Consider the following 23,605-nt stretch of genomic DNA (forward strand, 5'->3'; position numbering starts at 1 on the left):
TAGAAGAATGTGCTGGACACATTCCAGCAACTACAAAATTCTGAGGAACAGGACCAAGTATTACTGGACCTTGGCTGGATGCTTCCTCTTCACGTCGGCCATCGTGATTCTTTACGGATCTCGACAGGTAATGATAGAACTGTACCAACAACATCAACATTTGTCTGTCGAAGGATATCCGGAGACAATCGGATGTGGTTGCGACGGACTTGCCGGATCAACAAATGCCAGTCAAATCCATCAATCGACTTGTAGCTTAGAGGCTGACAGGCGAGGATTCAATCAATCAGTGGTTAGTTACACGTTGTTCGGTCAGCCGGATCAAGATGAACACGTCCGGAAACGTTACTTTGCTTCCATCGAAGCTAAAGCCATCCGCATCAAACATTATTATCCCGGCTGGATCATGCGGGTGTATCACAATCTATCCCGAGATGACGAGCTCAGGTACCTGTGCCCATTGCGTTGCAATGATGGGCATCCGCACGAGGTCGATCTCTGTCATGTCGACAGCATCCGCACGAAAGAAATCACGTCCGCTCTTATTCAAAGACTCAATCCTCGAATGTGGAGGTTTCTAGTGATGCTCGATCCAATGGTGGATCGTTTCATGTCACGTGATGTCGACAGTGAAATTATCCCGCGTGAAGTGGCGGCTGTCAAACAATGGCTACAATCGAATTACACGTTCCACGTCATGAGGGATCATCCCAGTCACGGTGGATTTATGTTAGCTGGACTTTGGGGCGCCAAGAACGTCCAGCGACGAGACCTCATCCAGCGGCTGGGTCGAGCCATGATCTGGACCAGCCAGAACGACGATTATCAAACAGATCAAAATCGATTGGATTTCTTTGTCTGGCCATTTGCCACCTTTGATGTGGTAGCGAATGTTCTTTATAACATTTCTTTTTAAACAACATCTATTCAATTATCTTGTTCCATTTGCAGATGGCTCACGATGCTTACTTTTGCAATCACTGGGCTCTCAAATTGGCCCATGTTGTGCCGAGTTTTCCGTTCCCTACACGCAGGATCGGTCATAATTTCACTGGGCTGGACGTCGTCCGGAAAGACATTGCCGATCACATCGTCACTTGTCCGTATGAATGCCGTCCAGTGGATCACAAAGACTGGCTTTTGTGTTGAGAAATACATTCTAAAGGTATATAATATAAAAATTTGTATTTGTTTAAGTCAGCAACATTTAATGGGGACGATAAAAAAATTGATAAAACTCTTGGGTTGGTATAATGAGTGATTTGATGAATAAAAAGGAATGGGTAGGTTAAAAACTGCTGAAAACTGGCAGGATTGCAGTTAATAAGAGGTAACGTTTAAGATGAGGCGATTTCCTTAGGTGGCTGAAGTTTGTGACTGGGGAAAGGATGAGAAAGGGATTTAAGAGCTGGAGAGGTTCCGATCGCCCTGAAAACGATCAGGATGGTGTCTGAGTCGAACGGGCAGCGCGAGAAAGCGCGACTGCAAGTTTCGGAGTTCTTGGCAGTCGAGCCGATGAACGCCGCGTACTGGAAGACTCCGCGTCCTTTGGCGACCTTGGGTCCGTCAGACGAAACAGCCAAAGGCTTACCACTTTAGACATTAAATCATTTTCGGTTAGTTTAACGCGGAAATCGATTTTGAAATCAATCACTTACTCGAACATTGATCGCAAAAGAACTTCTTCCGGCAGCAATTCGCTTTCAGCTCGTCGATGGAGCTCGCAGATCAGCCTGTATGCAAAGATGTTTATGGTAATATTATATTGCATATAAGACGTAAGTAAATCAACCTCGATCCGCATCCGAATTTATCAGCTTGGACGGCAGTGTCCAGGTAAGAGTCGATATCTTTCTCGTGATCTTTCTCTGTGTATTCGAGTAGTGCGAAATCGACCGTGTCCACAGATGCCTTTGCTTCCTTGTTCTCCTTAGTTTCGATAATCTTAAAAACAAATGTTTTAACATTGATTTCGCATTTTAATTTAATCCATATTAGTTTACTAACCACTGTCTCAATAGGCACAGCTTCCGATTCAGGAAGGGCGGCCGATTGCACTTGAGCAATTAAAACAGCAGCAATAAGGTAGACGACAAACATCTTGAACCGTTCACTATTTTCAAAAAAGAAAACATTAGTTAGTCTTACATCGTGGCTGTGCAATTATATTTTACCTGTGTGTCTATAGCTCTCAAATGAAAGGGAAAGCAAACGGAGCAGCTTGGACTGTTGGACGGGTGAGACTGTTGTGTTCACTTGGCAGGGCTGGCCTCTTTTATAGATCGGGGCTCACAGCGTATGAAAGGGAGAGAGAGAAAGACTGAAAGCGAAAAGGTAGTGTATATGGGAAGCACGTGATGAGGAAATAGTGTGTTATACAACGGCCGGCTTTCGCTCTCGTTGGCAGTGAATCGGAAACGTAAAAACAAATTTCACTCGTTGGCTATTACCTGTGAAACAAGATGCGGATGATGGTTTTCATTTAACTAACACGTAGTGCATAGGTGTTGTCGCTTGAGACTTCTGTATATAGAAATGGTTTAAAAAGGTAACAGTGCGAAATGCAAGAGGAAGGAAAAGAACGCAAACAGGAATGTACAAGAGAAAAAAAGGGCATACACGAGTTTTCTATATCGAAAACGTTAGTCTTTTTGCGTAGAGTCAATAAGCCCAAGCGATCGAAAGTCTCGAAAGAGAAAGTTCCTGTTCCCTCCAAGCATAGCGGTCAACTTTTTATCTCTTTCTTCAAAATGAAAATTGGATATGTACGCTTACCTTTCTTGCCGAGCATACCTTGTTTATTACCATAACATCTAATTAAAAATATCCAATGGCGTTCTTCAGTTTCAGAAATCCCACGAGTAGGCTCTACCCTGGCTTTCTTTAATTTTCATTTCTCAACTAAAGAGGGAAAATAGACTTTTAAAACTGAGATGGTCAGGCTCATTTCCCTCAAAGTCCTTGACCCACTCTGTGAAGAACGATGAAAATCGAGTTCGGCACTTTCTTCTCAACCTTCGTGGATGGCGTGTCTTCGTCTCGGACGAGCGGAACACTTTCGTTTTCACTTCGAGTTCAAAACACGCACGGCGTAGATAAAACCACTTCCCTGCTTCTTTTCCACATTAGGCCAATGTACACAAGATAATCTATAACGAGTAGATATCGATCGAAACATGTTTTCGCATACAGTAAAAACATATGCGTATTGCAAGGCTTTTCCTCTTTATCGTGGCCGTAAGTTTTGAATTGAAATTTTCTTTAAAGTGAAAGTTGTCAATTTGATTTCTCTTTCAACAATCAGCACGGCATACCAGATGATGCTGCAATTTTCTTGTGTAACTGCCTACAGTCTGCACGACGTCCATGTTGGTTTCTTTCAGCCACTTTGCTATGCAAAAATGGCTGTTTTTAACTGTTCAACAAAATTTATGCTTGAATATTCTTGCGTTCTAATCCACTTGTTGATTTCCTTTGTTATTTCCGCAAATTTCTGGGCGTAGATTTCAAGCTCACGGTTAACCCAAAGCCAACTTTCTAATGACCACATCTGTTTCTCGTGAAGGGCTTTCAAACATTTGGCACTTGTGCAGAGTTGCATGCATAGTTGATCAGTTCCCGTATTTTGTAAGCTTTTTCTTTGCCAGAGACGGAAAGGATTGATACCTGTCCGTACAAACCAATTTACCAACATCAGGCAAGATGGAGTGGGTGATGATATCAAGTGTTTGAGAAAAATCGTTACTCATGCGAAATATGTACGTGTAACAATCCCCGAATCAAAGAACATTATCTTATGGTTGCCGAAATTCGAAAAGAGTGCAGATGGCGAAAGTAGGGGTTCGCTAGATTGTCTGCCACGTTTAACTATTTCTACGACCCTCGTAACCGATGGCATATCTTAACTGATGGATCTTTTCTTGAACGATTAGTGGACATGACTTGTGTTGGCCAATAGAAAGACTTAGAGTGAACTAGGTGACCAAGGAAATTTGGCAGCTGTTGTTGGATCAACCCCATGTCGTAAACTGCTAATGGTTTTAGCTGAAAAATGATTTAGGTAGATTTTTAAGCACTTTTGTTACGGCCACACGAATGCCATTTACTAGATTGTAATCGCTTACTTGTGGGTCAGCCATTAACAGTTTTTACCGCGCAGCCTCTTTAGCATTTGTTTCATGTTGGATGTAATCGTCCACTGCTCTACTAGAGGGCTAATGGGTTTGTACTCTAAATTATTGCTGCGTGCCTGTATTATTGCTATTTGGCAACGTTGGATCAGTTTCCCGGCTAAACGAATAATGAATTGGCGACGGCATGTTGTTGATGGAAAATTTACCCAATAGTTTGGAATTACACCCCCTAATTCGAATTGGTGTAACATTTTGTGTATATGTAATCGAGGAGTAAATAACTGACGAGTATGAATCCGGCAGAAGTAGAATTCTTGGCCGAGAATCAGTCAATTCAGATCACACCAAACTTTAGTCACGATCGGCTATATCTAATCTGTGGGGAAGTTGGTCCATTTAGACCTGGTATACCAGTTCAAGTTCCATTATGGATGGCTCTAAATTTAAAGCAACGTCAGAAATGTCGACTAACGGCGCCTGAATGGATGACAGTCGAGACACTGACAAAGATCAAAGAAGACGAGGGTCAGTCAAAGACATTCACACCCATGCCTGACGAACATTACATGGTTACAACACAACTCATTCTTGGAGCTGCTCCTCATGACATAGCCAACACAGATGAGATTCGCATATTAGTCAAGGTATTGCTTTAAACCCTCTAAAGAATCTCAGTTGATTCACAATTATTATATTGTAGGACATTTGGGATATGAGAATTGCAAAGCTAAGGTCTTCGGTTGATGCTTTCCTGAAGATTGGTGGCTCTCTTGCTAAAGTTGACCACCTCACTGTGATGGAAATTAATACAGTTCGTCCATTTCTACCTCATGCTTTGGATCAATTATTCAGGCTAAGACAGGTATGGTTAACAATCAAACTCTAAAGTATGTATTCTCATCAACTTATGATTTTGCAGGAGAAAAACTCTGCCTACAACCAGACCCAATAAATTTGTTCAACAAGCATGTGAGTAACCTCATATCAACTATTAAATTTCTGTGTTGTCCTTACTGAGTTTCATTACTGTTATTGTGATGCATTTCGACTAGGGGTAGTGTTTACTTAACTCTTAAATTTAATTTGGCTTTTCATTGCTATTGTTGTCCTTTAGAAGGTATTTTAGATGTACTTTAACACACCATAACTCCACCAATGCACAAAGAATCCTCCCAGCCAGTAAAATCAGGAATCCTAATGAAAGCATAATGTGGTTCAAACTTGCCAATTGTCCCCTGATTTTTACATACCCGAAACTGGAATCCAAGAAGGCAAGAATGAGAGATGTGATGTAAAAACATTGCGGTCCCAACCAAACATCCAAATTGGTAGTACATGCAGACCTCCAACTGCAAGGATCCCATAAGGTGTTTTGAAACCTATTTGTTAATTATAGTTAATTACATGAAATCTGCTTCTTGGATATTTTTCCAATCCAGCACCTTTTGCCATAACTTTGTTCACATAGATTGGAGCATTTGCAAATGAATCTTTCCACAGTTGTTCTCGCCACCCTGCTCCATGACAGTGGTTGCACACATAGGTGATCCATTCCAGGTTTGCGACAAGCAACCCCCACTATGGGTATTCACAGTTACAAAACATCATTGTTGGTATCAATTTACACTGTAAAATTACCTTAAAATTTGACCAGATCATAGTCCTTCCAATATTATCTATTATTACATCCAGCTGTAAAGAATTAGTATAAATTAAAGGTAGTTTCTTTGATTTTTTAAATCATATCTTTTACCCATGCCCCAAATGCTGAACACTGATTTAATTTTCTTGCCGCATAACCATCAATTCCATCGCATGCAGCAAAAATTGCATAGAGGAGTACAGCTATCTCTGGAGATTCATCTTTTACGTGATGTGCTATGATGATGAGTATAAGTCTTGCGTAACCTGTTAGAAAAAAACGTTGATTTAGTATGTATGAAATTTTTCCCTTGCAATTCTTGTTGGTCTAGATTTACCGATTAGATTAGGTACATAAAATGGAATGGCAAGATTAGAATTGGAATGCGATCCCATAGCTTAAATTTTCTCCGATTCTCCGCAGAGAATTAAGCAGCTCGTTTTATTGTTGGATACACATTTAAGACTGACGTATTGCAACCGTTCCGTTAAACATTGAAATATTGGCTCGGCGATGATTTTGTTATTGTCTCTGTTTTACATAACTAATGCAAGATGGCTATCTTTTATTTTCAGATAATCACCGGGAGATGGCGACAAATAGCCCTGATCCCGCACAGATTCGGCGGTTAATTAGCCGCGTTCAAAAGCCTCTAGTCTTCCGTGGATTAATCGACTCGTGGCCTATGCTAAAGTTTTCTCAAAGCGAGTGGAATAATTTGTTTCATCAAATGGAATTAGAATGCCGAGTGGGTAGCAGAAATTCCCGAGGAGATCAACCTCAATGGGAAGGTAAATCTGACAATATCAAGTGCTCATACTCCGAGTTCATCAAGTGGTCCGAGAATTCTAGTTATGTGCGTAACCCGGAAATGAGTGATTTAGAAACGGACAAACATTTCCTTTATTATGGTTACAAATATATGAAGGACATTTTTAATTCGGAAGTTCTGCGAATGACGGAATGGAAAGCTTTCGGCTATCCCGAAAAAAATGGAGCTGAATCAACGTTCTGGATGGGTACAGCTGGTGCCCACACCCCGTGCCATTATGATACTTATGGATGTAACCTAGTGGCCCAGTTATCCGGCAGGAAGCGCTGGATTCTTTTTCCTCCCGAAGATACTGATTTCCTCAAGCCAACACGAGTACCATACGAAGAATCGAGTGTTTACAGCAGGATCAACTTTGAAAAATGGATTGGAACAATACCCGATATCGAGGGTACTCATCCTCACGTGGTAGACTTACTTCCTGGTGATGTCCTCTTCGTTCCGAGGCATTGGTGGCATCATGTGCGCAACGAAGAGTTGTCAATTAGCATCAACACCTGGCTGGAACTCACCAACGATGATCAGGAAGCCCGTCTTCATGAATCGCTGGTCAAGTTCTTTGTGGCGCATACCTCCCGTAATCTACCACCGAATCTGGTTTCCGAATTGCTTAATCCAAACGAAGTATACTTTTGCCCTAAATTTTCTAAATCCTTTATTGCCGGATATCGACTTATAATATTGTTTTTTAAATAAAACAGGAAGATATGGCGTATGCAGATCTGGATGAAATCCAAAACTTCGTTCAGTATTGTTTCAAAGCATTGAAGGATAACGAAACTGATAGCAAAAATGTTCCAGAAGATGTTGATGCTTTGCCAGACGAGCCGTGGATTCTTCCAGTTATTTGTAAAGAATCTTCCGAGCCTAAAGTAAAAAAGGCTCGCTCCGCTGATGCCCATTCAAAAATTGAAGCTCTCGACATTGTAAGAGCCTTCTGTCATCCGCGTGTTATTGAAACTGTCTCACAGATTCTCAAAAATGAATTCAAGACTTGAAAACATCGATCATCGAAGGTTATTTTTGTGTCACATTTGTTAGTTTAATTTCCGCAAGTTGTCCCTAGGAACTATTTCTTTTTTTTTTTCTTCTGATTCAACTTAGTAATAAAACGAATTGCCTCGCGTTTATGCCAGATTGGGGGCAGTTAACTTTCAAATTGTTGAGGGTTCATCGTATCTCTCCACAAGTATGAAATTAGCTTTAAAAATAGCGGAGAAAGTGAACATCAGTTTAAGTTTATTACCCATTGCATATTGATATAACATTTGTCCGATTTTTAATGAAACTGAAATACTGATAAAATACTTGTGCTCTAAAAAGACTAAGAAAAATGTATATCATGTATGCCAGAAGCACAAAAAATGCAATGTGTTTGCACCATCTTATAGTCGGTCATGTCCACATCGGCAATGTTTTTCTCGTTCAATAATGGCAGTATTCACCAAAGAACAATTCCGGGAATATACTTGTCAATCAGTGATTGGTAGTAAGGGGTGAGTGCCTTCACGTCGGGAATAGAATCGCTTTTGGTGTACAAGTCAAATTCACTGTATAAAATTATGAGAATTTACGATCTGTGACCGTATGTAATAAAGTGTTAAAAGTAGGTTAGGATTACTTGAACTCGCGGACCCATGGCAGCATTTGCAAGTCACGTTCAGAGCACAGGTGCATATAATCGCCTCCGGAGTGCCACGGGTAGAACGAGTGATACCTGACGATCATAAAGACATAAACGAAGTCGTGTGAAAAGCAATAACATGTGCACAATTTTCTCCTGTCATATAACGAGGAGAATCAAATTCAGAATTCCAATTCATCGCTTAGATTTGGATCTCGTCTACAACTTTCCAAACTTCCGGGGAGTATTTAAAGGCCCAGCGTGAGGCAGTAAGGAATCAATCACATCCAGAAGTCCTCATCAAACGAAACCAAGTAAGTTGGCTAACTCTTCTTTCAAATTCAACGTTTCCAAGATTATTTAATTTAAATCTTTTACAGGATGAAATTCTTCGCAACTGTTTTGGTTTTGGGATTGATCTTGGCTCTCAATCAAGCCGCTCCTCTTTCGGTGGAAGAAAGGCAATTTGACAGCATTGGACAGACAATCAGTACCATTGCTGGGATCCCTTCAAGCCTAGCCTCCATATTCACGCCGCCAGTTCTTCCGAGCTTCAGTGCATTACGCGCCATGATGAGCTCCTTCTTCAACTTTTTACCAAATCTAATTACGGATTTGTAAACGCAACTGCCGTACACACGCTGGGCGTCGCTTGTTTTTCTTTTCACATTTTCTTTAGATTTTTCCAACCGTATTTTCGAGAAAATAAACAATTAAAAGTAATTCATGTAACATACCTGACCATGTAGAGAGCTTCGTCCGGTAGCGTAGTGCCGTGATTCCGCAATACTCGGTACAGGTATTCGTCATGACCCCAAGACATGGTCACCTTATCCAGCCCACACTTGGGGAAATAAATGCCGTATTCGGTGTTGTAACGAGGATCGTTCAAGTCCGGGTTTTCATCAAAAGTGTTTGAACGGTAGACAATAGATGGGGCAAAAGCAGCACCACAAACGAAGGTGTCACCGACCACTGCCCACTGCGGCTCGTAAAACGCCATAACCTTGACAAAAAATCCAGCATTAAGACTGCTGTTGACAGGAAAATAACAGGTTAGTTACTAGATTACCTTGCCCAGATCATGGATTAGACCAGTCAAGTGAAACCAGTCACGGTCTGGATGAGATTCACGAATACGTTCAGCGGTCTGGAAGGCGTGAACAATGTTTGGTAGATCCGAGTCAGGATCAGATTCGTCTACTAGATTGTTGAGCCGTTCTAAAGCCTCCATAATTGTGGAGGAAAAGCGATCGAATTTGCACCATTCGTTCAGCTACAAAACGAATTATATTGTTAATTGGCATAAGTATTGGTAATAATTTATTGTTTACTTTGCCCTGGGCGAATTCCGTTGTTTGATATGTATGCATCAATTTGTAGGTGCGAAACACCCGTTCGTGAATACTGTCAATACCATCGTATTGGCGAAACGCCTCTATGGGTTTATTTGCGAAAATTGGCTCGGGTCGGATCATCCTGGAAATGTCCGTACATTCGACCTACAAAAACAAGTAATTAACTAATAGTTTCCTTTATCCTTTTAAGTCAAATAGAAAGTTCAAAGTGGAGTCAATGATACTCTTATTTGGCTAGGAGAAACTTCGGCGGCCATTCAACTGACCAGTTGAACCTTGCTATTGTGGCTGTGATAGGAACAATCATGTTTTTACGAAATGTTCCTCGAAATTGAAAAGCAAGTAGAAGATAAGTTGAAAGTTCAATAACAGATAAGCAACGGCTGAAGAATATTTTCTTGATTGAATAGTGAAAGCCCCCATGATATCTGAGAAAAACAATCCCCTCCCCAATTTCCAACCCCTGAAGACATGAACCCTCCCAACTCCCAAGATGGCGTCAAAACTTGCCAGTTCCAAGAAAAACGCGTAAATGGTTTTAACAACAAAATATTTAATGTCACTAAAAATTATCGTAGTGTGGATTTAAAAAAACAATACTATTTACTAACTCGTTCAAATTAATTAGACTAATTAAAAATACGCAAATTGCATGTCGTTGCATGGCAATGTCTCGATAAATCCGTATCGCGTCTCACACTGTTGGCCATGTGCTTCTAGCAAGAACAGCTCTTACTTAGATGGCACGTAAAACTTTAAAACCACGTTTTAGAATGTACAGTCTTGTAACAAAAGAAGAAAACATCTTTTTAATAACATACCTGATGTTTGGCAATGATTCTCATTTTGGCTCCTAGCTGGTATTTTTCTTACGTCGTTCTAGTTCACTGTCTAGCGTTGCACTGAAATTCCACTCGCTGCTGCCCTCCAACGCTGCACCATCCTGGTTCATGGTGTTCTTCTTGCAAAGGTAATGATACTATCTGTAGATATGCGTACTGCTTATATGGCCATATGTTTTTCTCCTTTAAAAACAAAACACCAAATTTACCGATGAAATCGGCTTGTTTGCTATATTGGCCGTTGCAAAGAGAAAGTCTCTCGCAGATGATGCCCCCAGCTAAATACCTTCGTCCAAAACGAAACACGTCGTGCAACGATAAATTTGGCGGGCGCCGTATTTCCTACTTACGTCCTTGTTTTCTATCTTGTTATGTTATTTTGAACTTCCTTTTGAAAATCCTTAGGCAATTTATCTAGTTTTAGTTGCAAAAGCTTAACAAGTCTTTCTTAGGAATCCTAAATGTAACTTGATTTCTTATGGCAGGCAATGAAACGACGGCCTAACGAGGCAATGACATTAGAGAAGGGGATGCTCTAGAAGATTTAATACCTGGGTTCCAGGAAGTACGCCTAACACCCCAACTATAAAATTTCAGCACATTTGCACGCACCCTCTCGTCTTTCACGATGATACGTGGAACCATTACCCATAACCAGGTAATCTCAATTATGACGACATATAGGCCGTTTTCTGCGAAATTCGAATGTGAGTCTCTGACTCAAGGACACTCATCGGCCAATGGAAAATACGATTCGCGTGCAAGGAGTTTCGAGTACCCTACATAAATGGGTGCAAAGGTGAAAAGAGTTCATCAGTGTACTGACAACTTCGTCTCAGTGATCTCATATTTCTCAAGATGCCTTGGCCATCCTCCTCTCCTTCCAATGTCGTCGAAGTAGTGTTCTGCCGCACCAAGTGTGATAAAATGGCTGTTATTCATCAGGATTACTATTTCCATCACAACCGCAAATATAAGGTATGAGTTTTGTTTTACGATCCTTGTTAATCTCGTTTTTTAATTCAATATCTTTATTCATCAATATTTTTAACATCTAGGGAGGTGATTATTGGTGTTGCGCTCAACGTGGATGCAAAGTCCGTCTGATTAGCAGTCGCGTCGATCACGAGACCGGACGGATGGAATTCTCTCGTCGTAACAAAGCGATCCAGCATCTACATCCACCGAATGCACCAAATCTCATTGAAAAAGAGTTTCGTCGTCAGCTGGTCACGCAGTTTGATAGAGTTACAGCCAGTGAATCGGGTTCGCCACAACCAGCCACTGCTGCTTCAGTACGTTTAGTATACGATCAACTGCGTCGTCAGGCAATGGAACGTGGCGTACCAGAGCCTCTGATTCCCTCGTTTTGGAATGTACGTAGTACTATGTACCGAATTCGTCGCAAGCGGGAATTGCTCCATACTTCACCTAGTGAAGCATCTGATCCCGAAAGAAGAGGTACGTGATAGAATTTTGTATTGTAACAACCCATGTACTCATTCATATCTTTTTATTTTGTAGAGAATAATGGAGCTTCAGCTGGAGAAGGATCTGCTAGATCAGAACCAGAATCTCCAAACTCGTCCACTGAAGCATCGGCTAGCCCAATGCAAACGGAACCTTTATGTCTTGTCACTTGGAAGAATAATGCTCTTCCGGAGCCACAACATCAGTATCATCGTGATCTTGCTCGCCCGCATCCTTCCCCGATCCTGTTTCAAACTCTTCAGACGCCGGGCACATCCCCTCCTGTTCCGTCCATCTATCAACAGCCGTCGATGCAGTTTCAAACTACAAGTGCTATTACTCCAATCCCGCCAATCGATCCGAATATTCTACGCTACTCTAGTCATTTTTTGCCCAGCTTATTTGCTCCTATTGCTTCAGGACAGTCATCGGAAATATTGCAATATTACGCAGCCATGCATGGCGAATATTTGCGCTCGCTCATCGCTCTCAGCTGTTATCCTCCTGCTTAATCACCGTTAATTGCTTCGCTCTACTCCTTATTGACGCTCGCTAATGATAAAAAAATTGACGATGGACGTCTCGTTTGGAACATTTCAACATAATTGAATACAATCCGATCAACAGCACGTTGTCAAGGTGATGGCGTTTCTCGAAAAAAATGCATAAAGCTGCCCAGTAGCGGGACCGTGACGGACTATGCAGACATGACTGGGCTAAGGAATCGGTTCAACGAATCAGCCTCTGGTCTTCATCGTCTCCTCCGCTTTCTTGGTCTTGATTCTGCTATCGGATCTAGCAAATGGAAAACCAAACTTTGGGGCAGCATTGTTTTTTTGGTTATGTCTCAAGCTGGCCTGTACGTGTTCGTTATACGTTCTCTTGCTCATTTTAAAGGTTTCCTCGTCGAACTGTTTGCTACCATTACCTTGTTGGGTCGCCTCGCCCGCGTTGCCAGCGTCAGCATCATACACCTGGTTTTACTTCTAAAATTGGACCGATTTCTGGACTCATTTTGCAACCAACTAAATCTGGTTGATTTACAATTATGCCTGCCTAATTTGTCCGGAGTTCGTCGTTTCACCACCGCCGGAGTAGTTTGGACCCTTTTAGTGGTAATTTTTTTATAACCACAAAGAAAATCTAATATTCTTAAGAAATGAACCTGTTGATAGTGTAACAGTCATGCTATTTGCGCAACGTACGTGGAGCTTGTTGAAAGTGACAGAAAACATTCCATCTCTCTACTGGAAAGGCTGCAGCAATTCGTTCGTCTAGAGGGTTATATGATTATAGATGGTTCTATTGTGATCTTCTGCACTTGCGGAGAACTGTTGGTCATCTTTTATCGACAACTGGCTGAGGACGTAATTGTTCGTCCGTCTTCAAAAGAATTTTTCCGCTTCTCATCCATTTCAACTCAACTCTCGAGAGCTACTGCCTTTCTACGGACTCAGTTTTCTACCATCTTGTTGGTCAACTGCATTCATTCGTCCGTCTGTCTGCTTATTTTTTCTGATGCACTTATATCTGAACTTCGGAATCCTAAATTGAAGATTACTGCACTTTGGGATTTTGCCACTTTTTTTGGTTCCCTAGTTCGTTTATGGTTGGTATGCCATACTGCTGACAAGATTTGCAATGCCGTAACATATTGTGTTTATTTTAATGTCAACTAAACCAGTAATTTTGTTTTGTTTTCTTAGAATCAACGATGCATTCATAGCCTGAGACGTCTGAGAGATTTTGCCATATTGGATATTAACCCTTCGTATCAGCGCAGTCAGGTAGAATGTCACAAACAGCGATGTTTTTTATTTTTTATTTACCTCCCTTGTAATTACTAGATTACATTGGCGATAGTGGAAATTCCCAGGACGCTGCAAAATTTCAAGTTGTTTGGGGTGATCACGTTGTCAAAGGATTTCTTTCTTGGGGTATGATTTAATTAACTTTCTGTTTATTCTGCAAATTTTCGATTTTCTGATACATCACTTTTAACAGGTATTAGAGACAACGGCAGCTTACGCAATAATGTTAAAAGAATTAAACACTTAAAGGCTGGAAAACGTAGTCGTAAGTTTAATATTCAATGTGATTTTTTAAAAACTAATGCTTAATACTTTTTTAACTACTTGAAACTTGACTCTGCAAAAACAACGTTTTAAGGATTTTTCTATAGGAATTTCATGCGGCTTGGGCAGTCATCGGTAGTATTACAATATTACGCAGCCATGCATGGCGAATAGCGAATATTCGCGCTCGCTCATGGCTCTCAGCTGTTAACGTGTTAATCACCATTAATTGCTTCGCTCTCCTCTTTATTGACGCTCGCTAATGATCAAAAATTGACGATGGACGTCTCGTTTGGAACATTTCAACCTAATTGAATACAATCCGATCAACAGCACGTTGTCATGGTGATGGCATTTCTCGGAAAAATGCATAAAGCCCATTAGCGGGACTATGACGGATTATGCAGACATGACTGGGCTAAGGAATCGGTTCAACGGATCAGCCTCTGGTCTTCATCGTCTCCTCCGCTTTCTTGGTCTTGATTCTGCAACCGGATCTAGCAAATGGAAAACTAAACTTTGTGGCAGCATTGTTTTTTTGGTTATGTCTCAGGCTGGCCTGTACGTGTTCGTTATACGTTCACTTCCTCATTTTAAAGGTTTCCTCGTAAAATTGATTGCCAGCATTATCTTGTTCGACCGCTTTACCCGTTTCTTCAGCGTCTGCAGCATTCACCTAGTTTTACTTTTGAAATTGAACCGATTTCTGGACTCATTTTGCAACCAACTGAATCCGGTTGATATACAGTTGTGCCTTCCTAAGTTGTCCGGAGTTCGTCGTTTCGCCACCGCCGGAGTAGTTTGGACCCTTTTCGTGGTAATTAAAAAAAAAAATAATTCATAAAGTAAATCTTTTAAAAAGTAAATCTTTTCAAGTGTAACAGTCAAGCCATTTGCGCAACATACGTGGAGCTCGTGGAAAGTAACAGGAAACATTCTATCTCTCTACTTGAAAGACTACAGCAATTCATTCGTCTCGAGAGTTATATGATTTTAGATGTGTCTGTGGTAATCTTTTGCACCTGCGGGGAACTGTTGGTCATCTTTTATCGACAATTGGCTGAAGAAGTAATTGTTCGTCCGTCTTCAAAAGAATTTTTCCGCTTCTCATCCATTTCAACTCAACTATCGGGAGCTACTGCCTTTCTGCGGACTCAGTTTTCTACAGTTTTGTTGATCAACTGCATTCATTCGTCCGTCTGCCTTCTTCTGTTTTCTGATGCATTTATATCTGAACTTCGGAATCCTAACTTGAAGATTACTGCACTTTGGACCTCTATCACTTTGGTTGATTGCCTAGTTCGCTTATGGTTGATATGCCATACTGCCGACAAAATTTTCAATGCCGTAAAATATTGTGTTTATTTTAATTTCAAGTAAGCCAGTAATTATTTTTTTTTCTTAGAATCAACGATGCATTCGTAGCCTGAGATGTCTGAGAGACTGTACCATATTGGATATTAACCCTTCGTATCAGCGCAGTCAGGTAGAATGTCACAAACAGCGATCTCTTTTATTTTTTGTTTACCTCCATTGTACCCAATTATTAGATTACATTGGCGATAGTGGAAATTCCCAGGACGCTGCAACACTTCAAGTTGTTCGGGATGATCACGTTGTCAAAGCAACTCGTTCTTGGGGTATGATTTTAACAAACTTTCTGCTTATTTTGCATACTATCGATTTTTTGATTACTTTTAACAGGTATTGGAGACAACCGCAGCTTACATAATAATGTTAAACGAATTAAAAAGTTAGAAGTAGATGTAAGTTAAATGTTTTTTTTTAACTAATGCTTAATACTGTTTTACGTACTTGTAACTTGACACTGCAAAAACAACTTTTTAAGGATTTTTCTATAGGAATTTCAAGCGGGTTGGACTCCTTTTAATTGTCATGTCATATAGATATGGAATTATTTCGTGGCAAACGGAATTGTTATTAGCACACAATAGCCGACGTAGTATAATCTCGTGCTAAATATAAATATGGACATGTATTCACGTTGCTGTACATCCATAAAAATGTTGATAAAGCGTTTCATATCGCAGAGAAAAGATAAAACGGTGGGAGCGTGGATACGCCATTGGCATACAGACATACGCCTAATGCAAAAGTTTATATTTTCCTGCTGCTTCAGCTATTTTTTTAGTTGTATGGAGATCGTTGATTTAGTTTTTCCTCAGACCTGCTGCTGTTTGGTTGTTTCCTGAGGCAGCAGCCATTGTACGACGATGGGCAACAAATCAATCGCTTTGCTACTAGGTGCAACATCAGCAGTATTTTTTGTTTTTGGTATGTTTTGAAAAAAATTGTTTATTTAGCAGTTACATCTATTAACGTTGTATTTTATATGAATATATATGAAACAGGTGCTTTAATTGGAGTCTATGTCATTGAAGAAAATAAGAATGCTTTTGTTACGTTGGATGTCAAGCCTTTGCTAATTGATGAAATTTCAGCTGAGAAAATTAGTGCAAACCTCAAGTCAGAAACTATTGTTACATGTTTGACCCTAAAAATATCTTAAAGTAATGTTTTTGCATCAAATTTCCGCATACTCAGACACCTGACTAGTGTTCCACATGTTGCCGGAACGGAACAAGATTTGCTACAAGCGGAGTGGGTGCGGGATCGTTTCCTCGAATCCGGACTCGATGAGGCCCACACGGTGCCCTACGATGTGTTACTTTCTTATCCACGACATGGGGTGGTCAACACAGTGCAGCTGATTGATGAAAAGAATCAAGTTAATTTTACGACGGCCGGTCGCCAGCCTCCTCTCGGCACGCCACAGGATTCTTACGACAAAGTATTGCTGAATTTCAACGCATACTCGGGAAATGGCATCGCTGAAGTAATTGTTTCTACATAAAATATTTGTTTAAATAGTAAAGTAATTCATTTGATTCTTTCCACCTTACAGGACAACATTGTTTATGCTTATTACGGTCGAGACGTAGATTATGAAGAACTACAAAAACGTGGAGTTAACGTTACGGGACATATTGTCTTGGTGCGTTATGGCGCCATTTTCCGGGGATCGAAAGTTAGTATTATCTGAACAAATACCACGCCCAACTATAGTGATTTCTTTTAAGGATTATAAGATTTGCGATTACTTTATAGGTTGTGATTGCCGCCAAATGGGGTGCAATTGGAGTCATCTTATTCACCGATCCTATAGATAAGGCAATAGAAGGCCGAAATTTTACGTTTCCAGATAGCTGGTGGTTACCTGGCATGGGAGTCGAAAGCGGCTCTCTCTATGTAGTAGATGGTGATCCCTTAACCCCTGCTTATCCAGCGATAGGTAAAATAGACAAATTTTGAATGTCTGAAGTGGGATCGTTTATTAATCTGCTGTTATTAAAATGCAGAAAGTGCATTTCGTTTAAAAGAGGAAGAACAGGCCAACTTGCCAAGAATTCCCGTTCAACCAGTTGGTTATGATGAAGCTGAAATATTGCTCCGTAGCATATCGTGTGAGAATCCTGCCCCACAGGAATGGGCCGGTCTCCTCGATACGCGCTACTGCCTTGGTCCTAAGCCGCTCAACACCGGCTGGAAAGTCCGGATTAACGTCAGTACTACCAATGAAATGAGAAGAACATATAACACCATAGGAATCTTACGCGGATCAGTCGAAGGGGGTAAAATATTAATTACAGATGATTAAATTGTAAATGTTTTTAATTATTATTGTGTTAACTAGATCGCTACGTTTTGCTGGGAAACCACCGTGACGCTTGGACATTTGGTGCGTTAGATCCTTCTAGCGGAACAGCGTCTATGATTGAAGTCGTCCGCGCCCTTGGATACATCATGAAAAATAAAAGTATGCATCCCTTTTCAACGTGTCACACTTGAAATTACGTTATATTTGAAAACAGATTGGAGACCACGACGAACCATGGTGTTCTGCAGTTGGGGAGCAGAAGAATTCGGTTTGATTGGTTCCTATGAATGGACTCAGCAGTTTGCTAAAGTATTGAGCCAAAGGGCCGTGGCTTATCTGAACGTAGACGTGGCAGTCGGCGGTAATAAAGCAATTAAAATTGCGCAAACTCTTGCCATTTTCATAATTTTTTACGTTTTACCTTCAGGAAATCAAACCCTCCGCGGCTCAGCTTACCCTATGCTTAAAAATCTAGTGATTGAATCATCTAAGCTCGTTCCTAATCCTAACGCTGCTGAGATAGCTGCTGGTAGGACAACTGTCTTTGATACCTGGGCGAAAAATGCTCCAGACGCGAATAAGCCTGGCCAACCTGCGTAAGGAAAAACCGAATTACTATACTTCCCTTAAGCAAATACGTATTATAGCAGCATTCTTATTCCTTAAGGGTTGGTAACATGGGTGGTGGCAGTGATTTTGCCCCGTTTGCCTACGTCGTTGGAACACCTACCACAGATTTCGGCTATACCGTAAGACGAATATTAGGGCTTTCTTAATGTAAATTTTATACTTTCCATCTTTTGCTTAGGCCCCGTATTCCTACCCAACTTACCACACACTTTACGACAACTACCAATTAGCTAGTGAGATTGTGGATCGTGGTTTCGTACATCACCAAGCAGTAGCGAGAATGTGGGCAGTTGCAGCTGCTGAGCTCGCTGATGCTACAATTTTACCCTTTGATATAAAATCCTACGCAGCTTTCTTAAACGATTCGCTAAATGCACTAGAAGATAAATATGATGAGCAGCTTCAACAGAACAATGCAACTTTCAGTTCGAAACTAATTCTTTTGTAAACCTAATTCTTTCCAAACTTAAATTCATTTTTAACTTTTCAGAATACTTTCGTGCCTCCGTCGATTCCTTTAGCAAAGCTACCAAGGATTTTAAGGAGAAAACTTTGAATACCGTAAATCTAGAAAATCCATTAGAAGTTAGGCGCGTTAATGACAGACTTGCTCAGCTGGAACGCTTCTTCATCGACCCTAAAGGATTGCCTGACCGTCCTGAAACCAAGTTTGATACATAATATCTTGTTTGATAAGAACAATTTAACCTATTCAAATTTTTCTATCCAATAGCCATATCGTTTTCTCTGTTAGCGCTAACAACGCCTATGGATCTGACACGTTCGCCGGATTAGTAGACTTGCTCTTGGAAGTGGGCAATAAGACGGACGCCCAGGATCCAGTTACTTGGAATAAGATTCGCCAACATTTATCAGTTATTGCTTTCTTGATTGGCGAAGCTGCTCGTTCGCTAAGCGACAATTTATGGTAATATTTTTCTAATTCAAATTTGCGTTAGACGTAAAATTCTGGTACCAAATTGTGCCATTTCCCCCCCATAAGATTGGTCATATTTCTAATTCTTTATCTTGATTAAACTGTACCTGTTAACTAATGCTCATCATTTCGGAGAGTCTGTGGTTTAATTAGAGTACGGGATTTAATGTCGTTGCTGCCTTCGCCAAATGTGGTTGCGTTTTTGGCAGAGATACCAAACTTGAAGACGGAATAGAAACCTGAGTTAATGATGATGTGTCGCCATTCGCAAGTGGGTGCAAGCTCGGATTCCTGTTTAACGTTTAAATTGCAAATTCTTTGAGGTAGTATGCATTCAAACGACCTTAATTCGTCTCTATGATTACAAGGCGAACTCATTAACCCTGAAGCCGGAAGATGTGACTTCTACTTTCGTAATTCACAAGTTCAACTAACGCGTAGTTCGGCTTGATCGCCAACTGTGTATGGTTGACGGAATTTTGAAAGTTCGTCGCATTCTTTGTCACGTCTCCACGTATTGTTGACTTGTTGCTAATCGTACATCGGTTCGAAATTTCTTAATTGGGTATTTCCAAAACTAAAATTAAAGCTTATTAGGAAGGAGAGCACGCGCGAGCCTTAGCTGGTGGCGCGGCACGTGAGCTCGCACTTTTTAATGTACAACCTTGTCCAACCAATAGAAAATAAGCGCGATTCCAAGTTAAAAGGTCCCAATTTGGTGCAGTGCCTGACAGAATTATCAGAGATGTGGTCGAATCAAGACTTGTCGGAAACGAAAACGATGCTGGAGCCCAGCAAAAAATCGGAATATTGGATTGTGGGAATTGCTTTGATCATTTTCTTCACTTCAGGTACGCATATCATTCGTATTGCAATGTGATCATAACGCTGAATTTAATAATTCTTAATTTTATTTACTGTGAAATATTTCAAAAGGCATTTTGATTGGTCGATATGGAACCAGCCATGACAGCCAACATGTGGTGGATGTCAAGCAGTTGGTAATTGACCAGATATCTACAGATCAAATAAGCTCCAATCTAAGGTATAACTTTTAAATGATAATTATCCAGTAAAAAACAAGTTTTCAATTCTGATATTTTTCTTAACAGATATTTGACAACAACTCCTCATGTAGCTGGAACGGCTCAGGATTTGTTGCAAGCTGAATGGATGAGAGATCGTTTTCTCGAAGCGGGACTGGACGAAGCCAAAACGGTACCTTACGACGTTTTATTGTCGTATCCTCTGCCAGGAATAATGAATAAAGTTTCCCTGATCGACGACCGTGGCAGAATTAATTATACAACAGCTGGTCGTCAACCGCCCCTTGGATCTCCCGAAGAATATTCAGACGACATCATGCATAACTTTAACGCGTTCTCGGCTAGTGGTGTAGTTGAGGTTGCCTTATAGCATAACTTACATCACTTTTACTAGATTTTTTAAAAGAAGAATATCTGTTCATGCAGGGAAATGTTGTCTACGTTCATTACGGCCGCAAAAAGGATTACGAGTACTTACTGTCGCGAGGAATAAATGTGTCTGGTCACATTGCACTTGTTCGATTAGGAGCGATTTTTCGTGGATCCAAGGTAAAGGCATATTTTTTTTCTTAATCAATGGTAAACGTTAGAGTTTATTCCTTTTTCTTGCCAGGTGGAATTAGCTGAAAGATACGGTGCAATTGGAGCGATTCTATTTTCTGATCGAATTGAGAAAACGAGTCAAAATCGTAATTTTACCTATCCTGATAGCTGGTGGATGCCGGGCACTGGAGCCGAGTATGGTCACGTCGGCCGCTTTCGAGGCGGTGACCTGTTGACGCCCTACTATCCGGCTATTGGTAGCTAACTAGTACAATTATTATAATGCATATTTACTAAGGTACATATCTTTTCGTTGCCATGGTGTAGAAAGCGCTTTCAGAATCAATGAAGAAAATCACCCAGGTCTGCCTAAAATTCCTGTACTGGCGATAGGTTATGAAGAGGCCGAAGTAATTCTTAGGCACATCTCCCCCGAAAACCCTGCGCCCACGAAATGGAACGGCAAAATGGATGCACCCTATAATATTGGACCCAATCTTCGCAATCCTGGATGGAAAGTTAGGTTAGACGTCAGCATAGCTAATGAAAGGAGAACCACTTTCAATACAATAGGAATTTTAAAAGGATCAGTCGAAGATGGTATAATGTTTAAAATCCTCCAAAAATGCCGCGGTAATTATTATATACTTGAATAGATCGCTATGTCATATTGGGAAATCACCGCGATGCCTGGACATTTGGAGCATTGGACCCGTCAAGTGGCACGGCGTCTATGATTGAAATCGCAAGGGTTTTTGGAAACATAAAACGCGAACAAAGTTTGCCCACATCACGTATTAGATGTCATGTTTCTTTCTAACTTGGTTTATTCTGAACTGCAGATTGGCGACCACGTAGGACAATAGTGTTCTGTAGCTGGGGTGCTCATGAATATGGATTAGTTGGATCATATGAATGGACCCAGCAACACGCAAAAGTTCTTAACCAAAGAGCTGTGGCGTATCTTAACGTAGACACTGCCGTCAGTGGTAAGCAAGAATGCGTGGCATGTACACAGAACAGCCTTACTTGAACATTTTTGTTTTAATTCGTTTGACAATATAGGTAACCGCACTCTCTTTGGCAACGCTTTTCCCACCTTGAAGCATTTGTTGGTCGATACAGCTAAACTTATACCGAATCCAAATGTTAATGAAGTAAAGTTTGGTCGGGAAACAGTCTTCGATACATGGATAACGCAATCGCGAGATCGAGATGTTGTTGATCAACCATCGTAATAGTTAGAAATTAATATAAAATTATAATTGAAGTCATCGTTAAAATTTGATTTCAGGATAGGAAATCTTGGTGGTGGCAGCGATTTTGAAGGATTTTCTTACGTCGTCGGGATACCAGCAGTTGATTTTGGCTACATGGTATGCTATTAGCACAAGTTATAATTAATCTATTAATCTGAGTCCAATTTTTTTTTTGTAAAGACAAACGGTGCTTACCCGACCCGATATTCCTTGTACGATAGTTATCATTTGGCAAGCAACATTGTTGATAGAGGATTTGTTCACCATCAAGCTGTGGCACGAATGTGGGCTGTCATGGCTATTACGCTGTCTGATTCTACTATTCTGCCATTTGATGTTTTAGCTTACGCATCCTACCTGAATCAATCACTAAGTTTGCTGCAAAGTCGATACGGAGGCGTTTTACTTCAGAACGGCGTTTCGCTAAGTATAAGATACGAAACTCGTTGGTTAAATTACTGCACGAATTTTGAAATTTTGAAATTTTTTAGAACACGTACGAGTTTCCCTTGATCATTTCGTATTCGCTGTAAAGAATTTCAACGATAACGTACTGAAGAATGTTGATCATTCTGATAGTATGGCAGTGCGGCGAATCAACGATAAGCTCATGTATTTGGAACGCTTCTTCATTGACCCGAAAGGCTTACCTGAGCATCCTGAAACTAAGTTAGATTGGAAAATTCCAGGTCCAAAAAGGCATTGCGTTATAATGTTTTTACCGTTTATTACCTAGTCATATCGTATTCTCGACAAGCACCAGCGATTCCCATACGTTCAGCACTTTTGCCGGCCTTGTGGATCTGATCGTAAAAGTGGGAAATAATACAGAAGTAGACGACCCGGACACTTGGACCAAGATTCGTCATCATCTTTCTGTCATAGCGTTTTTAATTGGAGAGGCAGGCCGGTCACTCAACGGAGATTTTTAACTTCGGCGTGGTAATGCATTATAGTGTACATTAAATTTTACATTTTATTTGGTCATTTAATCAGAAAAGCCCCAGTGAATAAAAAATAAGACAAAAACTCCCAATGTAACTTGACCCTGTACATCTGACAAGAACTCAATATTTTTTTTCGTTGTTATGCAACGCCATCTGCTTTGAAATTCCTGAGGGTTTTAAGCTTTGAACTAGAAACAATTGCAGAATTAATAGGTAGTCAACAGGCGTACTATTCAAATGTGTTTCGTTTTCTTCGCGAAAATGAAAATATAAAATAATAAGTGAAGAATTCAACAGCTTAACTACTTGAGGGATGGAAAGAAAACACTTGAGCATGTTTTGATAATATGAAACAATTTATTGGTAAGTTTATTTTATTTAATTTGTGCATTTATCAACAGCAACCATCATCTGCTGAGCTCTGGCAAAACAAGTACATTTTTCATATGTAGTGCACAATGTGATTATGTTGTGTTGAACATGAAAGAGATTGCCTATAGACATTGAAAATTGTTCAACATTAAAAGCCAATTTTTCAGTTAAATTGGTCTTTTGGATATAGCTGGCCATTGTTTCGAGTTTTTATGT

The 23,605-nt window shown here is 40.5% G+C and overlaps 10 protein-coding genes across 10 annotated transcripts; 7 read left to right on the plus strand and 3 right to left on the minus strand.

Moving 5' to 3' along the window:
• On the plus strand, positions 1–1,151 carry LOC132088243 (uncharacterized). Its single transcript, XM_059496654.1, has 2 exons — positions 1–883; positions 952–1,151. The coding sequence occupies exons 1-2, from the start codon at positions 8–10 to the stop codon at positions 1,147–1,149; spliced, it is 1,074 nt and encodes a 357-aa protein (XP_059352637.1). The 5' UTR covers positions 1–7; the 3' UTR covers positions 1,150–1,151.
• Positions 1,152–1,168: 17 nt separating this feature from the next.
• Positions 1,169–2,334, minus strand: LOC130704118 (uncharacterized). Its single transcript, XM_057525596.1, has 5 exons — positions 2,175–2,334; positions 2,008–2,113; positions 1,793–1,944; positions 1,659–1,733; positions 1,169–1,593 (listed from the first exon to the last, which is right to left on the minus strand). The coding sequence occupies exons 2-5, from the start codon at positions 2,098–2,100 to the stop codon at positions 1,338–1,340; spliced, it is 576 nt and encodes a 191-aa protein (XP_057381579.1). The 5' UTR covers positions 2,101–2,113; positions 2,175–2,334; the 3' UTR covers positions 1,169–1,337.
• A 1,915-nt stretch (positions 2,335–4,249) lies between these two features.
• Positions 4,250–5,110, plus strand: LOC130704181 (DNA replication complex GINS protein PSF2-like). Its single transcript, XM_059496665.1, has 3 exons — positions 4,250–4,777; positions 4,834–5,000; positions 5,053–5,110. Exons 1-3 carry the CDS (start codon positions 4,424–4,426, stop codon positions 5,108–5,110), a joined length of 579 nt encoding a protein of 192 aa, XP_059352648.1. The 5' UTR covers positions 4,250–4,423.
• On the plus strand, positions 4,903–8,005 carry LOC130704274 (HSPB1-associated protein 1-like). Its single transcript, XM_057525757.2, has 4 exons — positions 4,903–4,995; positions 5,053–5,102; positions 6,351–7,231; positions 7,309–8,005. The coding sequence occupies exons 3-4, from the start codon at positions 6,365–6,367 to the stop codon at positions 7,603–7,605; spliced, it is 1,164 nt and encodes a 387-aa protein (XP_057381740.1). The 5' UTR covers positions 4,903–4,995; positions 5,053–5,102; positions 6,351–6,364; the 3' UTR covers positions 7,606–8,005.
• On the minus strand, positions 5,002–6,291 carry LOC130704278 (uncharacterized). The gene is made up of 6 exons (XM_057525762.2): positions 6,113–6,291; positions 5,887–6,041; positions 5,772–5,825; positions 5,576–5,711; positions 5,384–5,512; positions 5,002–5,327 (listed from the first exon to the last, which is right to left on the minus strand). Exons 1-6 carry the CDS (start codon positions 6,168–6,170, stop codon positions 5,212–5,214), a joined length of 648 nt encoding a protein of 215 aa, XP_057381745.1. The 5' UTR covers positions 6,171–6,291; the 3' UTR covers positions 5,002–5,211.
• Positions 8,006–8,022: 17 nt separating the features above from the next.
• LOC130704277 (inositol oxygenase-like) lies at positions 8,023–10,551 on the minus strand. The gene is made up of 6 exons (XM_057525761.2): positions 10,411–10,551; positions 9,566–9,733; positions 9,304–9,507; positions 8,969–9,237; positions 8,229–8,324; positions 8,023–8,157 (listed from the first exon to the last, which is right to left on the minus strand). Exons 1-6 carry the CDS (start codon positions 10,432–10,434, stop codon positions 8,049–8,051), a joined length of 870 nt encoding a protein of 289 aa, XP_057381744.1. The 5' UTR covers positions 10,435–10,551; the 3' UTR covers positions 8,023–8,048.
• LOC130704275 (uncharacterized) lies at positions 10,426–13,279 on the plus strand. The gene is made up of 7 exons (XM_057525758.2): positions 10,426–10,559; positions 10,917–11,089; positions 11,157–11,230; positions 11,290–11,409; positions 11,490–11,892; positions 11,956–13,016; positions 13,077–13,279. The coding sequence occupies exons 3-6, from the start codon at positions 11,219–11,221 to the stop codon at positions 12,411–12,413; spliced, it is 993 nt and encodes a 330-aa protein (XP_057381741.1). The 5' UTR covers positions 10,426–10,559; positions 10,917–11,089; positions 11,157–11,218; the 3' UTR covers positions 12,414–13,016; positions 13,077–13,279.
• A 14-nt stretch (positions 13,280–13,293) lies between these two features.
• Positions 13,294–15,818, plus strand: LOC132088211 (uncharacterized). Its single transcript, XM_059496533.1, has 9 exons — positions 13,294–13,547; positions 13,608–13,688; positions 13,749–13,838; positions 13,906–13,977; positions 14,071–14,793; positions 14,853–15,323; positions 15,382–15,462; positions 15,527–15,616; positions 15,681–15,818. Exons 5-9 carry the CDS (start codon positions 14,368–14,370, stop codon positions 15,732–15,734), a joined length of 1,122 nt encoding a protein of 373 aa, XP_059352516.1. The 5' UTR covers positions 13,294–13,547; positions 13,608–13,688; positions 13,749–13,838; positions 13,906–13,977; positions 14,071–14,367; the 3' UTR covers positions 15,735–15,818.
• Positions 15,819–16,125: 307 nt separating this feature from the next.
• On the plus strand, positions 16,126–19,549 carry LOC130704232 (N-acetylated-alpha-linked acidic dipeptidase 2-like). Its single transcript, XM_057525701.2, has 13 exons — positions 16,126–16,271; positions 16,349–16,463; positions 16,542–16,833; positions 16,903–17,025; positions 17,106–17,289; positions 17,357–17,629; positions 17,692–17,814; positions 17,870–18,016; positions 18,083–18,251; positions 18,323–18,404; positions 18,464–18,710; positions 18,776–18,953; positions 19,019–19,549. Exons 1-13 carry the CDS (start codon positions 16,211–16,213, stop codon positions 19,215–19,217), a joined length of 2,193 nt encoding a protein of 730 aa, XP_057381684.1. The 5' UTR covers positions 16,126–16,210; the 3' UTR covers positions 19,218–19,549.
• A 313-nt stretch (positions 19,550–19,862) lies between these two features.
• On the plus strand, positions 19,863–23,099 carry LOC130704230 (N-acetylated-alpha-linked acidic dipeptidase 2-like). The gene is made up of 13 exons (XM_057525697.2): positions 19,863–20,073; positions 20,159–20,267; positions 20,335–20,626; positions 20,695–20,817; positions 20,882–21,068; positions 21,139–21,411; positions 21,468–21,590; positions 21,654–21,800; positions 21,877–22,045; positions 22,106–22,187; positions 22,251–22,497; positions 22,562–22,739; positions 22,807–23,099. Exons 1-13 carry the CDS (start codon positions 19,878–19,880, stop codon positions 23,000–23,002), a joined length of 2,322 nt encoding a protein of 773 aa, XP_057381680.1. The 5' UTR covers positions 19,863–19,877; the 3' UTR covers positions 23,003–23,099.
• The last annotated feature ends 506 nt before the right edge of the window (positions 23,100–23,605 follow it).

Source organism: Daphnia carinata, chromosome 8 (genome assembly GCF_022539665.2).
Source record: "Daphnia carinata strain CSIRO-1 chromosome 8, CSIRO_AGI_Dcar_HiC_V3, whole genome shotgun sequence".
Classification (NCBI taxonomy): Eukaryota; Metazoa; Arthropoda; class Branchiopoda; order Diplostraca; family Daphniidae; genus Daphnia; species Daphnia carinata.

Bases quoted from the DNA above. Each gene is read 5' to 3' on its own strand.
- LOC132088243 (XM_059496654.1), top strand. From the start codon at position 8: ATGTGCTGGACACATTCCAGCAACTACAAAATTCTGAGGAACAGGACC. The intron at 884-951 runs GTAGCGAATGTT...TTCCATTTGCAG, and splicing joins CATTTGCCACCTTTGATGTG to ATGGCTCACGATGCTTACTT.
- LOC130704118 (XM_057525596.1), bottom strand. From the start codon at position 2,100: ATGTTTGTCGTCTACCTTATTGCTGCTGTTTTAATTGCTCAAGTGCAA. The intron at 1,945-2,007 runs GTTAGTAAACTA...TTTGTTTTTAAG, and splicing joins CTGTGCCTATTGAGACAGTG to ATTATCGAAACTAAGGAGAA. The intron at 1,734-1,792 runs GTTGATTTACTT...CTTTGCATACAG, and splicing joins AAATTCGGATGCGGATCGAG to GCTGATCTGCGAGCTCCATC.
- LOC130704181 (XM_059496665.1), top strand. From the start codon at position 4,424: ATGAATCCGGCAGAAGTAGAATTCTTGGCCGAGAATCAGTCAATTCAG. The intron at 4,778-4,833 runs GTATTGCTTTAA...ATTATATTGTAG, and splicing joins AGATTCGCATATTAGTCAAG to GACATTTGGGATATGAGAAT. The intron at 5,001-5,052 runs GTTAACAATCAA...ATGATTTTGCAG, and splicing joins TTCAGGCTAAGACAGGTATG to GAGAAAAACTCTGCCTACAA.
- LOC130704278 (XM_057525762.2), bottom strand. From the start codon at position 6,170: ATGGGATCGCATTCCAATTCTAATCTTGCCATTCCATTTTATGTACCT. The intron at 5,712-5,771 runs GTAATTTTACAG...GAATACCCATAG, and splicing joins TGATCTGGTCAAATTTTAAG to TGGGGGTTGCTTGTCGCAAA. The intron at 5,513-5,575 runs GTGCTGGATTGG...ATTAACAAATAG, and splicing joins GAACAAAGTTATGGCAAAAG to GTTTCAAAACACCTTATGGG.
- LOC130704274 (XM_057525757.2), top strand. From the start codon at position 6,365: ATGGCGACAAATAGCCCTGATCCCGCACAGATTCGGCGGTTAATTAGC. The intron at 7,232-7,308 runs GTATACTTTTGC...TAAATAAAACAG, and splicing joins AATTGCTTAATCCAAACGAA to GAAGATATGGCGTATGCAGA.
- LOC130704277 (XM_057525761.2), bottom strand. From the start codon at position 10,434: ATGAGAATCATTGCCAAACATCAG. The intron at 9,734-10,410 runs GTATGTTATTAA...TTGTTTTTGTAG, and splicing joins GAATCATTGCCAAACATCAG to GTCGAATGTACGGACATTTC. The intron at 8,158-8,228 runs GTAATCCTAACC...AATTTTATACAG, and splicing joins CCATGGGTCCGCGAGTTCAA to TGAATTTGACTTGTACACCA.
- LOC130704275 (XM_057525758.2), top strand. The intron at 11,410-11,489 runs GTATGAGTTTTG...TTTAACATCTAG, and splicing joins ATCACAACCGCAAATATAAG to GGAGGTGATTATTGGTGTTG. The intron at 11,893-11,955 runs GTACGTGATAGA...TTTATTTTGTAG, and splicing joins ATCTGATCCCGAAAGAAGAG to AGAATAATGGAGCTTCAGCT.
- LOC132088211 (XM_059496533.1), top strand. From the start codon at position 14,368: ATGACGGATTATGCAGACATGACTGGGCTAAGGAATCGGTTCAACGGA. The intron at 14,794-14,852 runs GTAATTAAAAAA...AATCTTTTCAAG, and splicing joins TAGTTTGGACCCTTTTCGTG to TGTAACAGTCAAGCCATTTG. The intron at 15,324-15,381 runs GTAAAATATTGT...TTTTTTTCTTAG, and splicing joins CCGACAAAATTTTCAATGCC to AATCAACGATGCATTCGTAG.
- LOC130704232 (XM_057525701.2), top strand. From the start codon at position 16,211: ATGGGCAACAAATCAATCGCTTTGCTACTAGGTGCAACATCAGCAGTA. The intron at 18,711-18,775 runs GTTCGAAACTAA...TTAACTTTTCAG, and splicing joins ACAGAACAATGCAACTTTCA to AATACTTTCGTGCCTCCGTC. The intron at 18,954-19,018 runs GTTTGATACATA...TCTATCCAATAG, and splicing joins CCTGACCGTCCTGAAACCAA to CCATATCGTTTTCTCTGTTA.
- LOC130704230 (XM_057525697.2), top strand. From the start codon at position 19,878: ATGTACAACCTTGTCCAACCAATAGAAAATAAGCGCGATTCCAAGTTA. The intron at 21,591-21,653 runs GTTTGCCCACAT...TCTGAACTGCAG, and splicing joins AAACATAAAACGCGAACAAA to ATTGGCGACCACGTAGGACA. The intron at 21,801-21,876 runs GTAAGCAAGAAT...TTGACAATATAG, and splicing joins CGTAGACACTGCCGTCAGTG to GTAACCGCACTCTCTTTGGC.